The sequence below is a fragment of the Pan paniscus genome, chromosome 2 (genome assembly GCF_029289425.2).
Source record: "Pan paniscus chromosome 2, NHGRI_mPanPan1-v2.0_pri, whole genome shotgun sequence".
Taxonomy (NCBI): domain Eukaryota; kingdom Metazoa; phylum Chordata; class Mammalia; order Primates; family Hominidae; genus Pan; species Pan paniscus.
The window spans coordinates 33,367,328-33,383,103 of NC_085926.1; the positions used below are offsets into that span (position 1 = coordinate 33,367,328).

The window sequence follows — 15,776 nt, forward strand, 5'->3', positions numbered from 1 at the left end:
AATGGCGTGAACCCGGGAAGCAGAGCTTGCAGTGAGCCGAGATTGTGCCACTGCACTCCAGCCTGGGCGACAGAGCCAGACTCTGTCTCAAAAAAAAAAAAAAAAGAAAATCAGGTTTGCTTCCTTTTAAAGTCTGGAATAGTTAGTTAGTTAGTTAATGGAATAACAACATATCCTCAGCTGCATCAGCTTCCAGAAAATAAATTGAAAAGGAAAAAACTATGAGCCTAACCTCTTACTACATTTAGACTGGCTCAGAATACACACAGGGAAACTCCTTGATTCTATGACACGAAGTGACAGTAGCAGGAACTGGGATTTTAAATGAGACACACATTTGCAAAACAATCAGAAAACATTTATTATACTGAAATGTGTACATCCTACTATTAAAAAAACAAAGTAACAAATTTGCTGGTGCCAAAATTTATTTAGCCTGTTTCACTGGGACAAACTCACGTTCAATGCCACTCAGTATAATTTCAAGTCTGATAAGCATCTAAGTATTTTTACCCCGCTTCTAAAACCTGATGAGGAATTCAAAATAAGCACACAGCATTAAATGACATTTATTGTTCCATAAATCTTGAGACCCAAAAAGGAATGCTAAATAGACAAGCAAAACTTTTAAAACAAACGAGATAAACTCGCTTCTTTCCCCAGTGACTGGTACAGAAAACATGTGGTCACACGAAAGCAAAGGGAAAAAGTCAGAAAGGAAAACTCTCTGCCTATAGGATCTATAGGAGTTACAGATATTTTCAAATCGATGATGAAAATAGATCGTGCTTCTTTGTAGCAAATAATTAATTAACCCCCTTTATGAATAAAACATAAAATGTCAAAGCTTTTACTCACTGAAGTAGTTTGTCTTCTGGGAGAGATTTCAAACTCAAAATTACTCATTTCCTATTTTTTGCCTGAACACAATGAGGATCAAATAGTACATTCAAATCAGGACACCTGGGTATATGGACAAAGATATCCTACAATTAAAATGGAATAGAAGTTAAAAAAAAAATTCAGTCCCCTACACCACAGGCCTCAAACATGCTTGCTGATGGATTCTGGGAAGGTTTTGGATGAAGGACGGAGATATGGGAGGAAAGTGAGAAAACAGTGGATTCCCTTTGAAAAGTATGCTAGCAGACAAGCATTTGGTTTTATGAAAGAGGCACTCTTATAGAGAAAGAAGCTAGTATGTGGTGTATAAAAGCCCCTAAATCATCACCAGAATGTCTATCCATGATTGTACTAAAGCTCAATATTTGAGAGGCTTAAGGGATTTGTATGGTACATTTTAGTGTTTGATTGATAACATCTAGTGTTTCCACAAAAAAATTCATCTTGTTCATAATGAAGATCCCTTAACACCTAGTCAGAAGCTATCAACAATAATACTTTCTCCCCCTACTTGGGTCACCTATTTCCAATGTCTGGGGTAGGGCTTTAAAAATGTTTAATAGGATGGTGGGGGTGAGGGGTTAGGGTGGGGGTGGTCAGAGATGGAGGGAGAGAGGGAAGAAAACGAGAGAAAAACCACGAGTTTAAAAGGCAAGTAATCTCCAAAAATGAAAACCAGAAACTAAAATGCTAAAAATGGAAGCAGAAGCAAAAAAGTTTTTCAATAAATCTGTGACAAAGCCAAAACACAAAAGTCTTTGTACCTATTAGGATTTACACTGATCCTCTCACCAAGGTACTCCTGATAATGCAGTTTGCTTCAAGCCCATCTTCCTGGCTTGGATCTTCTCCAATCTGGCATGATCGTATCAAACGTACACCCTCAGACATGATTTCTTCCAAGAAGGTGCCGAGCCTCTTACCTGACCACCAACGGCCACATCAGCACAACACAACTCTCCGCATACAGATTCACTGCTGGCCCCACAACAGCACTGTCCCCCATCTCCTCTCCAGGTCAGCATAAGGTTCAGGCAATAAAAGCCAAACTGGCACAGAAAGGTAAATGCCCACAGTAAGTTTCTACATTCATTTCCAAACCGCATACAGTGTAAAAAGACAGCAAAGGCTGCTTCTAGGAACTGTATTTACTGGCCTCTGCCAGAGCAGCAGGCAGCTATGCCTGCACCGTGGCCTCCAGAGCTGGATGCATGCTGTGCCGATGTGCTCACTCTCATGAGGATGCTTGGCTATGGCAGTGACAGTGAGGAGATTCACCTCTCATACAGCTCATTAGAAAGGTCATCTTGTGTTTTCAATATGAAACATTTCATGTGGTAAAATCCAATCCCAAGACTTCTTGGATTCAGTCTTCACACACTTTTAAGCGTGACTATTTGGTACTGAATACAGTTCAGTCTATATAAGACATCACTTCAAAATTATGTGGATGCCATCACTATTTTCAGCTGCAGAAAAAGGAAAGACAGTATTTCTTCAGTCAGGCTTAGGAAATTAAGCCTATTAAATGGAAAACTCCCTGCCAACTACAACCTCCCTTCCCAATTCAGAGGTTACCTTTAAATGATTCTAGAGAAACAAGCAGATTAACTTGCTCTAGCTCCTCTTCCCCCAAAAAACTTCATGTACACATTCCCTTTTTAGACATTCTGCGAAGCCTGGCCCACTATCTACACCCCCATTCCAACACTGTCTGCCAGTTCTGGGGGTAGGGGGACATCTATCAAGACACACAATAATAGTGCTGTCCATAAGGGGAGCAAGAGCTAGAAGGAGAACAGGTGAAATATACTGTGTCAGGGCAGAGGACCTGAGGGAGTAAATGCAAATGTGTCATCTACCTTTTCCAGAAAAATTTCTGAGCTACTCACAGAGATTTCAAACATTTTAAAAATGTATCATTCCTTTTGCCTAGTGTTTCTCAGTAAATAGTGAGAAGCAATATAGGCATTCATAAAAAAATGATTTTTCTCATGACGACAAAGTTTAAAAAAAAAACAAAACAGTAAATTGAGATTAGAGGGGAGATCCTATGATTTCTAATACCAAAAAATGTCTGCTGGTTTCACAAAACAAAACTATGCAATTATAGTATATGTCTTCTTTTTCAGACAATGCCAGTTATGCAAGGTAAAAACTGTACTGCTGTGAAAACAAAAGACTGAGCAGAAGGGTACTAGGCTAAAGATGTTTCTGAAAGAGTGAACCAGTTCAGAGTTAAAACTCAGCCTTGCAGGTAACCTGATGGCATACGCAACATGTGAGGCGCAAAATAAAATCAGTATTTCAGTAGTTTGGGGACACCTGACACACATGACATCTCCCTCTTCTAGGGGCAGCTTTTGTGCTAAGACCAGATTTGGATCTTAGCTCACCTGACTTTTAAAACAGTCTATGAATGTATGATCTCTTCTCAAATAATTTTACATTTAGGAATCCCTCCTCTTTAATGTTGGAGCCACCTAAGCCTGGTCCTGGCTCTTTTCATATTCTCTCCCTAAATGACCTTAACAACTTCTACAGCTTTGAGTCACTGTTGATATGCTGAAGGTTTCCAAATTTACATCTCAAGCCCAGGCCTCTTCTCTGAGCCCCAGACTGGTAATAGTCAACTGCCTACTTGACATTTCTACATATCCAAAATCAAACTCTTGGTTGATTTACCCCAACCATACTTACCTCTTCAATGAGATCACCATCTGCCCAGTTACTTTCCACAGAAAATAAGGTGTCAGAACTATTCCTCCCTCAAAAGTGGAGCCCACTGGGACCCTGTCTATAAACGTGTAAGATACCATCACCTTTCACCTGGATATCTCCTGCCTTGTTTTGCCACCTTCTCATCTGTCTCCACAGAGTTGTGAAAGTGAAAGAAAAATCTAGTCACATTACTACTCCTTTGTTTAAACAACTTCAGTGACAACCCAATGCATTTCAAGTAAATCCGAACTACCATCATCATCCGGTCCCCACATGCCAGACCCGGCCTCCTGCTTTGATTCGCCCTGATCCGCTCACCCTCACACACTGCATGGCACCTACATGGCCCACTGCCAGGCTTTCCAAGAAGCCAGGTGTTTTCTTTGCACACAGCCCCACGTTGCCTGGGGATGCTAATCCAATGGCCAGCTCCCGCTTCTTCTCATTCTTCAAGTCTCAGGATTAATAACACCTCCTCAGAGAAGCCTTGCCTTACAGTTTCATATTCCCCTCAACCCAGATCTCCCTTATCCAGAAGTACCCCACACTTTCCTGTTCCTTCATGGAACTTAACATATTGGGAATTTTGTGTATCTCTTGGCCAATTTTGGTTTCCTTTCCCCAATAGGAGTTTCATGGATTCTGTTTTATTCAATAGATCCACTGAGCGACAGAAGCGCGGTGTCTGACACAAAGTGCTCAGTAAGACGTTGGCTGAATGAACTGAGATTTTTTTTTCCAGTCATCTAGAAAGACTGACTCCTCTTCCTTATATGCTAATTTCTGTTACAACCACTAGAAATATTCTCATTTATCAAACTTTCTTCTTAAAATGAGTAAAGCAATCATTTTAAAGAATAAACACGAGAGGCACTAATTAGAGGCACACACCATCTCTCATGATTCCAGCATTTTAAGACACACACACATGCAAAGTACCTTTTACTGTGGAGAATAAAAAACAACTCTCATCTTGAAAATTCTGAACCATCTGGAAGGATAAAGTAAATGCGTAAGTACAATTAAGATCCAACTGTCGTTTCTTAAAATGATTTTAAAACAGTAAATATTCTTCTCAAACAAACACAGGACTCAATGGCCAAAACGATAATTCATGAAGGCAGTGTGAGGCAGCAAAGATGCACACGTGCTGCACTGCCTTGTGTTCACTATGCCTGTCCATAATGGTCCCTGAGAGACCTGGTCAGTCACCCATGTGACCCACAGGGGCACATTCCCTGCCGGCTCCAGTGGATGATGACTCGAACAAAAATTGCATAAAGTGCTCTTCTATTATTACTTGCCACCAATCACTAGGGGAAAAATTATATATCTTACATGTTTTTTTAAATTAGTCATCAAATAATAGACAAAAGGAAAACACATCCAGTGACTCACCTCATAAAAAGGGCCAAAGCCTGCCACTATCCCTAGAGTGCCCCAGTGACTGGCTGCATCCTAAAGGGCTGGGGGGAGGCTAAGCCAGTTTTCCTTGGCTTGTATTCCATATTATCACTAGGATGCCTGAAACTCTTGGTTATAAGTTCTTCCAAAGTGATTCCCAACTCTCTGAAAATGATTCTCATAAGTATTTTCAAAAGAGGTCACAGAATTTTTCTACAGTTCTACAATTACATGTATAAAAGTAAATACCAGTCTGAAAAGGAAAAACAAATGATTTGATTTACCTGATCACTAACAAGAATGTGAATACCAGTGGGACCCTGTCTGTAAACCTGATTAATTTGGTGGAGAGGGATATTAAACACCAGCGCAAGTTTTCGAGCAACTTCTGAGGCAATCATTTCTTCCAAGTAGATTGCATGATAAACTGAAATTAAAAAAAAAAAAGAAAGAAAGAAAAGCATTTTAACAGTAATCTTTGATCTGTTTTCTGCCTGATCTGTAGGATCTGTACGAAGGTCACACCTTTCAAAGTACCAAAAAAGTAAAAAAACATTTTAAATGGGAATAAACTATTTCTTTCCCCCATCTTACTACCTTGAAATCTTGAACTGCCAATCTAAAACGTAAGAATACATTATTTATATCCACAAATATAATTTAATAAACATTAACAGAAATCCCTGGACAAAAAGATTTGAGGTTTGAATTTTTCTTCATATTTTTATTCAATGAATATAGTTTCATGTATTCAAAATTTAAAAACAGGAATTGGCTGCAAATGGACATGGGGGATCTTCTTGAAATAATGGAACTCAAACTAAATTTTAACAATGGCTGCCAAACTCTAAATTGGCTAAAATACCATTATATACTTACAATGGGAGGACTTTATGGTATGTAAATTATGCCTGAAGAAAGCTGTTTTTAAAAATAATATATACTTCTATATACTTCATGTATTTCTAGCAATATACAAAAAGAACCCTAAAAGAGTCATAGTTCTTTTTGTTTATTTTTTTAAGACAGTGTCCTTTTTTGTTGCCCAGGCTGGAGTGCAGTGACACAATCACAGCTCACTGTAGCCTCTGCCTCCCAGGCTCAAGCAATCCTCCCACCTCAGCCTCCTAAGTAGCTGGGACTATGGTGGGGGCACACGCCACCATGCCTGGCTAATTATTATTATTATTATTATTATTATTATTATTATTATTTGTAGAGACAGGGTTTCACCATGTTGCCCAAGCTGTCTCAAACTCCTGGGCTCACGCAGTCTGCCCAGTTAGGCCTCCCAAAGTGCTGGGATTACAGCCGTGAGCCAGCACGCCCAGTTAAGCATTATAGTTTTTGATCCAGTAATCCTACTACTAGGAATTTATCCTAAGGAATAAAAGCTATCTGTATATGCCCCTCCCCCACAAAAAATTTTAAATAAAAGATACTATATGAAAAGCTAATATAAACAATGAAGTGTGATGCTTCCTTACAGAAAGCCCCAGCCACATTCCATCCAGTGTTCTGCATTTTTGCTACACAGAACTTATCAGCAGACATCTGCACAGTGCACATCTGTAGTGAGTCTCACTCTTGTACGTCCTGCTTAATTACTGATTAAAGCCAGACATGGATCAGGAATATCATTACTGAGAACTTTGCTTCCCCAAACAAGGGGTTTGTAAGTATAGAAACCCAGAATTTTCCATTACATAAAAGAAGCTGGAACTAAAATTACAGTAAGAATATAGAAATGATCTAGAGCAGGGGTCACCAAACCACAGCCCATATGGGCCAATTCCTGCCCTCCACTTGTTTTTTTTTTTTTTTTAATAAAGTTTTACTGGAACAGCCTTATCTACAATTTACATATTGTCTATGGCTATTTTAGCACTACAATCATAGAGCTGAATGTGAGAGACCCTATGTATGATCTAAAGAGATGGAAATATTTACTACCTGACCTTTTACAGAAAAAGTTTGCTGATTATGGGAAAATATCCAATATTTCCCCATATCCCTCCATAAACACTCATGTTTGAGAATACACCTTCCAAAATATTATAATCTTGGCCATATCTAAGTGATGTATAAGCTCTTGATGATACATGGAGATCTCCTTTAAATTTTTATCCTTTAAGAATTTGTATACTTAATCTCAAAATTCAGAGCTTTTGAAGTCAAAATAATACCAAATAGAAAAGTTCACAGTAGTGATGCTATCCTTCCAATTTTTCAGTAAAATTCAAACCACAAAACATTTTTCAGAGCTCTACCTATTCTTAGGGCAAATAACTGCATCTCTGAATGCCATTAACACATCTTTTTTTTTTTTTAAAGTTCTGAGTATGTTGCCTTTGTTCTACTTCAGAGTATGGAAAGAAGGAAATATTACCATATATCCATACAATAAATGAGAAAATATATGCCTTTTAAAATGCTTGCTTTTTTTAAGGGCCATATTTAGAGGTGAGAAGAGGGAGAGGCCAAGATTATCTCTGTCCTAATCCAGCACTATACCGTACAATTAAACGCTCAGGATGAGAAGCCCTCCCAAGATAACGTACTGGGTAGTATTATTTACAATGACATAAAAACACGGCACCAGACTCGCCACACAAGGTGCACAAGCTGGCCGAACACTTGTCAGTGACAAGTCCACACACTTAGGACTATTACATGCAGGCACTGTTGCACATATGTTATGCTTTAAGAGTTCTCCCCATACCTAGTCAGGAAAATTGAAAAAAAAAAAAAAGAAAAAAAAGAAAAAGGAAAGAAAAACCCTCCTGCTTTTTTGTTAAGCTGCCAGTGTTATATTCATCATTTCAGTAAATCTGACCAAAAAAAAAAAAAAAAAAAAAGCCAGAACTCAATGCATTCAAGCTAGTTTTTCCACTTGTTAGATATTTCCGGCATGAAGGGCCACATGAAAAACAGACCCATAGTGTGGCTGCAATAACTGAGAAAGAATGCCAGTTTCCTCTTCTCCCAAGGACTTGACCCTAGAGCTGCCACCTCTCATTGCTGTCAAGGCTCCCACATGAGCAACTTGGCATTCCTAACACAGCAAGAGTTCTCCAAAGCCTGCTCAATCGAGTCCTTTCCGTTTCTGTCTGACAGTCTCAGAAGTGACAGAATTGAGATGCCCTCAATACCTACCATAGGGTGCCCCACTGCCATTCTCGCTTGCACTGCTTGCAGCTTGCTGCTGCCCTTGCAGCACTGTGCTGCTTGGCTGCTCCCGGCAGACATAGATGGTTAAACGGGGTCTAACCGACCTGCAATCAGAAGATGCCACTGATGAGCCTGGGAGAGAAAGCTGCCTTACACATGTACAAATATGACAACTACAGGAATCTAAGTTCTATTTCCTTATGAGAACTTTATAATGTTATTTCGTTATACAAAGTAATTTACTAATAAAAATATAAAAACCACACACCTCACACCAACTATCACAGGTGGTCTAATATGATGATCCAGACTCTAAACCATTGAGATGGTCTGTCAGATGCTGGTAAATTTAAGTTTCAAGATTAAGTCAGCAAATTAAAAATCAGTAAGATTCAATTTTAATGGAATTCTCACACCACAAGTATAGAAAGAGCAATGATAGTAAATGGTTCTTACAAGCCAGCACAATTTACAGTTTCTGTCATTTTAATTCACAATTAGTTTACATTTTTAATAACTGTTTAGTAATAGTCATGACCTTGAAAACCATAGATTCTGTATAGCTCACCTAAATTAGAAGTTTTGTTTTCTTGGCAACAAACCCAGTCGTCTTCAAGAAATCAGTACTGCCCATGTGCATTTCTACCAGTCTTACAGTCTACCTCTGCCCTCATCAGTGCCTGCATCATATCTGGGCCTGCCCTGAAGGTGTACACAAAACAGTCTTCTTGTGAGCACAATGCTGCCAATGCTCGATGGCGCACACAGGCACACACGCCAACCTAGCGTGGAAACACATTCTGCCCAAATTCCCCACGCAAAGAAAGGTACATTCTTATTTCAAGCAAAACAGTTCACAGTATTTTACCTTGACTTCAGTGAATTATAGAGCCGAATTCCATCGGCTGCACCACAAATTTGAACTAAATCCTCCTTTGTCAGTTTTAATAAGTCGGCACCTAGAGAAGAGCAAAAATATTTTTCTCAAATAAATGGAAAAAGAACAGAACTGCTTTACAGGCATCTGTCTTCATGCAGTCCAATGTCCTTCAAAATAATCAGATATCCTGAATACACACATACACATGAACAATACAAGAAGACAAACAGACACCTGTCCTTCAGAGCCAAGGAAAATGCTGGCTTTTCCATGTCCTGTATCAAGAAGGAGCTTAGAAGTCCCGAGGCTGATGAATCAAATCAATGAGAGCAGGGCCTAAAGAACTCTTCCCGATATAGGATTTCACTCATCTACCTTATTTAGTGACTGGGTTGTGGCTATGTGAAGAAACATGATTCTAACCCACCCCACAGAAACAAACCCTGAGATCACCCGGGCCAGTCAATCTTTAATTTTAAAAAAAAGGAAATGGAAGTCCAGAGTTTGTGGGACTTGCCTAAAGTCTGTAAGAGTTGGTAGCCGAACTAGGACTGGGCCTCTTTATTCTGAAACGTGCAATGTAAAGTCAAACATGTTAAATTTTATAACATAAACAACTCTGTCACAGCAGCCAATTTTAACAGAAGAATGGCAGAGAATCACACATTATACCCTAAGATTTCCCCCAAGCACATCCTACTTACGATGTCATTTACAAGTGTAAATGTCTCTCTATACAGGTTTCCTATAGCACCACCTAGAGAAGCAGTGTTTGACACTTCAAAAAATTCTATCTGAACACTCCCTTCGCTTACCATACAAGAAAAAAAAACTTACATTTAAGTATAAAAAAGCCATACCTGAGTACATACACACCATGAACTACTATTCAGTATTTCAAGCATAAATGATATGGCATCTAGGATTTGCTTTGAAATACAACAGAAGGCAGGAGAGGAAATAGTGGAGAGCAAGATTGACCAAATGCTGGTAGTTTTTGAAGGTAGGAGATGGCTGCATGGGAGTTCATCATATTCTCTCTACTTTTTAATGTCTGAATGTATCCATAATCTTTTGTTTTATTCTCTAACAGCCAGGATACAGTTTATTGGGGGAATTAAGATGAACTTTGGGATGAAGGCTTGACTTCCATATGATAAATAGCCACTTACATATGTAGAAGATAATGGAGTCATCTTTCTATTTTTTAAAGGCTCAAATGCAATAGCCTACTAAATTTCTAGTCTGTAAAACAAATAAAGATCAGAGAAGCACATCTCCCATGAGAAATGAGCATTAATAGAGTCATTTTATAGAGTCAGGTAAGCAAAGAGGCTCTCTTTCATCTCTCTACTAGGGCTTACTACATGCACCTCACAGTTGTGACCAGAGAGTACTGTGTATGTGTGTGCACACCCTTAACCCATACAGAGAACTGCACAGATAACTGCAATGTACAACCCTTCCTGAAATGTGAATGCCCACAAGGATCAGAGCAAGAAGACTCACTGTCCTCCTCACCATGCTACTGTCAGTGCTGTGACTCAGGAGATGTGCCCAAAGGGTACCATGGCTAGCTCCTCGCCCACTTTCTTGGAAGAAATCCCCAGGATAAGGAAAAGGCAGAAGGCCACGCCATGTGATCACTGCTCACAGCGAAAGGGATTAAAACTCACCAGATAGAAACATTGATTTGCCTGATGTAACAGGAGTAACGTGGGGCCTCCTTCAGTTCCAAATGTCGGCGCTTTTTCTATGTGCTATGCTTTTCATCTGCCTTCCATACAACAGTGCAAGACAAACCCCAGCTCCCCGACCCTGAAATTTTACAATTTCTAGTTTTTCACACATAAAAGGCTTTACTTAATCATATAAAAATGTAGTCCCCAGCTAGCAAATGACCTCCATCGGGAACTTTAAAGAGACAAAGAAGTACACGGGGAATAACTACTCATTGCACAAACATTACAATACGTGGCATAGTAAGAAACCATGTTCTTAGCAAAATCAAGCTTTTCTTCAGGCTGAGTGTGTGCACACACAAGTTCTGTCCTCTTAAAGGGATTCACAAAGTTGTGTTTTAATGGCCCTACTGCACTGCAGGTGAAGGAATGCTAACTACCACTTTACTGTGATCCAGCACTTCTCAGGATGTTTGGCCAGGCCATGTTACTAGGTGGTCATGTTGGAAAAAGAGTCCCAGAGCCAAATATATTTGGGAAATGCTACCTCTGCCCCACCTGTCATTATCTATTACTGTCCCTCTAAACAGGTTTCCTATAGCACTACCTGGAGAAGCAGTGCTTGATACCTTTTAAAATTCCTTCTTAACATTCCCTTAGCTTACTGTGCAAGAAAAAAAACTTACCCATAAGTATATAAAAACTGTAATTGAGTACACTCAGACTATGAAACACTACTTAGCAATAAAAAGGATTAAACTACTGATAAACACAACAACTTAGGTGGCCGTTATGCTAGTGAAAAAAAGCCAATCTCAAAAGGCTATATACTATATGATTGCATTTATATAACATTCTCAAAATGACAAAATTATAGACAGAATATAAAGTGGTTGCCAAGGATTAGGGATGGTGGGGGAAGGGTGTGGGTGTGACTCCAAAGGGGTAGCAGGAGGGAGATCCTTGTAGTGATGGCACAATTCTGTTATCTTAATTGTGGTGGTGGTTACAAATATCTATACCATAACATACATTGTGCCAATGTCAGTTTCCTGGTTTTGCTATTGTACTATAATTATGTGAGAAACGGAGTGAAGAGTACACCGAAACATCACTGTACTAGCTCTGTAACTTACTGTAAAACAAAAATTATTTCAAAATAAAGTTAAAATGAAAAAAATCATGTAAAACTATATACACCTACATACAAATGAGGTCACGTAAGTCTGGTAAAACTGCTGACTGAACCAATGTCAACTGCCTGGCTTCAATAGCATATAATAAAAATACAAGATATTCCTATTGGGGGATAGATATAAAGAACTTCTCTGTACATTTTTCTTTGCAACTTCCTATCCATAGTTATTTCAAAATTTTAAAAATATAAAGTTAATAAAAGCACAGAAACAAAAACAAAACATTCTCATGCACAGATACACACACACATACACATACCTGAAAAATTAGAGAACAGTCTTGTGTAGGAAGAGAATCTGTTTTTGAGCAGCCATTGCTGTGTTTCCTGGATCGTAGCTGAAGGCTGAATTTGCTATTAACAATGAAAATGAACATAAATAAAAGGAACCATTCAGACTTAGAACATTTAAACAAAACACAGAAAGCCTCGGAGTCTGAAGTAAAAAACACCCAAAAAGAGCATGAGTCTGACTCCAGCAACCCAAATGATGCAGGCCCTTGTCAGAAACTTAAACATGATACACAATGGGATGCTATTCAGCCATAAAAAAAGAGAAAAATCATGCCGCTGCTAATGAAATCGCCTTTTGCAGCAACATGCACAACATGAACATTTCATTGTCTTAAGTGAAATAAGCCAGGCACAGAAAGACTTATATTCTCACTTACATGTGGGAACTAAAAAAATTTGAACACATGAAGGTAGAGAGTGGAAAAATAGGTAACAGAGACCGGGAAGAATGGGTGAGGGATAAGAGAGAGGATGAGAAGAACTGGATTAAAGGGTGCAAACAAACATACAATAAAACAGAAGGAGTAAATTCAGTATTTCATAGCAGAGTAGGATGACTATACCTAAAAAAATGTACTCTACTCAGGTGATGGACACCCGAAATATCCTGACTCGATTACCACACATTACCATACATGTAACAAAACTTCTCACCTACTCCATACATTTGCACAAAAACCAAAACTTTAAAATGTAGGACCCTGAAAGCATCAGATAGTTTTAGGAGAAAGATACTTACTTCACCAGAGGCCTGTGAAGCTCCATCTCCCTGATGATTTGGGGAAGAAGAATTGCTGGGGAGAAAGGAGAAAGAAGGAAATGATGATTTTTATAATACATATATGTTTTAATCAAGGCATTAAAAGCTGTTGCATTGTAACTATGCAAATTTCAAGTAAGGCAACAGTGGGAGACAGCTATGAAAGTCTGCAACAAAATGCAAGCGCAACAGCTTAGGGTGTGGACGTGATGACGAAATTAAGACACAGAAGACTGTGTCTTAATTTGTGCCTTCTTCATCTGTACTAGTAAGAAATTCAAGTTTTGTGAAACAAAAGGGCTTCCCCAATTATCTTCAGGGATGCCAAGGAAAATGAAGGATACACATTAATTTTTAAAAGTTAGGGGAAAAAATATGAAACATCAAATTAGATAGTTGAAAATAATTGCAAAAAAAATGAGCTACAAGAAATAGTACAATGATCCTAAGCAAAAATATAAAATGATACTCCTTTAAGTAATACATATATCCAAGATTGATGAGGGTGAATTTCAAGAGAACAAAAGAAATTAACTTGTACCACTATCCTTGTGCTTCTAAGTAAAATGAAATGAAAAACAGCTCCACAGGGAATAGGGCTACCTTCTGGCTCTTGAGCACCGACTCCTTTCTTAGCCCCCGTGCCTCAATTGCTTAGATTTATTATCTTGATTATTTATATCCTTTCTACCCATAAGAACTTAAGCTCCTTCAGACGGGGGTCTGTCTGTTTGGGCACTAATGTATCAGAACACTTAGAACAGTGCTGGGAACACAATAAGTTCTCCAGTCTACCAGTGAGTACATAAACTTACAGCTCACCTTTAAAGCCATAAGCATTTTCTAAGATTATTCAGACCGGACTGACTAGGAAACTATTCTAAGCCCTCAGACATGGTAACCTACTGGTCCTCTGGTCACTCCTCTAAGTTTCTGAGTCCAAGGGTATTTTTCTACTCTTAAAGCATAATAGCCTACATGACAACAAGCTGCCTTCTCAGTTTATCCATCTCCTCAGGGGGAGAGCACATTTTTGCTTGCTTTCTCATCAGACCTTGTCAGCATGACCGGAGAACCTTTTTCTTTGTGATCTTAGCTTTCATAATTTTCCTCCCCAACAAGAAACTTCCTAAAAATAGGGAACTTCTGATGCGAACTACTCTGCATTAGTTCTGCAGCAAAGCCCTAGAATGGAAAGCCTCCATGGGGTACCGCTGTACCTTCAAGATGCCCCAAATGCAGTCTCTTGCTCCCACCCTGAGCTTACTCTAGACTCTTGCCAGTCAAGGCTGGATAACGAATAAAGAGTCCACCATTTCCATTTCTAAAACCACAGCAAGTCTGTAGAAACCGAAAGGTCTTCCTTTAAAGATTTAATTAAAAAAATAGCATATCTATTGGGAGAGAAAAGAAATACTGCAGAAAATAACCCATTTGATATAAGCATTACAGACAAGTGAATGAACTTAGTAATAAACTCACTTTGTCCCTCTCTCTCTACCTATAGACACTGTTAATGTTGTCTTTAATCTTACAAAGAATATATCTTGGCTATGTCTTGAAAATGGCCCCTTGTCTACAATTACCATAGTTGTGACTATGTAAGGCACAAGGGGCTCGGAGTAAAAAAGGCTGGTAGGTGAAGAAAAGACAATGATTGTCCTCTGCCACCAAGATACAGGATACTTCCCCTTACTGTTTCCTTTAGGTACAATACAAACAAAAGGCTGCTGTACATGGAGAGATGGGGAAATGAAGGCACATGAGCATTAGTTAGCTGCAGGCACACGATCACACAAACTAGATACCTGTCTGGGACACTGCAAGTGCTCTGCTGTGGGGAGGTGAAAGTGGGCGCTGGGGAAGGGCTGTTATTCACATAGGCTGTGGGGGCATCGGGCCACGGAGAACACTAAGGACAGAAACAGAAATAAATTAGTGATATGCTTTTAAAATATGTGGAAGAAATATTTTTGTAATTCACTCACTAACCAAATGCAAGATTATAAAATGCGAGACAGCTGACATTTATCAAGCAACCTCACAGACACATGTCAAATTTACTTCTGTGTGGCAAAGAAAAGTTTTACCTGCTGTGTGCATCTAGACACTGATTAATCTTAGAGAAGACCTAAAGTGATGACAGCAGCAAAAATTTATAAAGGTATTTAAAATATATGCTTAAGTATAATTGCTTTGAAGAGCTTTCTCCTCCCTCTTTACCAGTATCCTCTTTATCAGTTTCCCAACAGGCACCTATCAAGATTTAAGAATGGCGAAGACAAGAAAGGATTTATAAGCAACATCTGACATCACATGGTGACCTGAAACATGGCTCTGACCTAGCTAGTGCTCCTTTTGCCCTCTTCCCTAATGAGCAGCCTCACCAGTACCCATTTGCTTCTCTGATACCTCTAAAGGTTAATAATCCTCAAGACAGACCAGACAGGCCCAGCATCAAAATACATCAACTGTGTACAGTACTACATCTATCTCTATCTATCTGTCTGTCTGTCTGTCTGTCTGTCTGTCTGGTCTGTCGGTCTATCTAATCTATCTGTCTGTCTATCTATCTATCTGTCTATCTATCTATCTTTCTTTCTTTCTTTCTTTTATATTTTCTGGAAGGGTTATGGTGAACTTTAATATTTTTCAGCTCCAGGCAAAATTCTGACTAGAAACAGAACAAAGACACGGAGATACAATATTACAATTAGGAGGTTGAAAAAGTCAGTCAAAAGCATGCTAAGCATGCCAGAGTAATCT

The 15,776-nt window shown here is 39.0% G+C and overlaps 1 protein-coding gene across 2 annotated transcripts in view; it reads right to left on the minus strand.

Annotated features, from left to right (window-relative positions):
* Positions 1-336: 336 nt before the first annotated feature.
* Positions 337-15,776, minus strand: part of UBP1 (upstream binding protein 1) — a 52,090-nt gene continuing 36,650 nt past the window's right edge. For both annotated transcript variants that reach the window (XM_003826124.5, XM_003826125.5), the window contains 8 exons: positions 14,819-14,922; positions 12,990-13,044; positions 12,217-12,310; positions 9,068-9,158; positions 8,185-8,303; positions 5,313-5,455; positions 4,564-4,615; positions 337-2,372 (listed from right to left, as the gene is read on the minus strand). In XM_003826124.5, the coding sequence (XP_003826172.1) occupies positions 2,335-2,372; positions 4,564-4,615; positions 5,313-5,455; positions 8,185-8,303; positions 9,068-9,158; positions 12,217-12,310; positions 12,990-13,044; positions 14,819-14,922 (696 nt within the window). In that variant the 3' untranslated portion in view covers positions 337-2,334. The remainder of the gene's footprint in view (positions 2,373-4,563; positions 4,616-5,312; positions 5,456-8,184; positions 8,304-9,067; positions 9,159-12,216; positions 12,311-12,989; positions 13,045-14,818; positions 14,923-15,776) is intronic.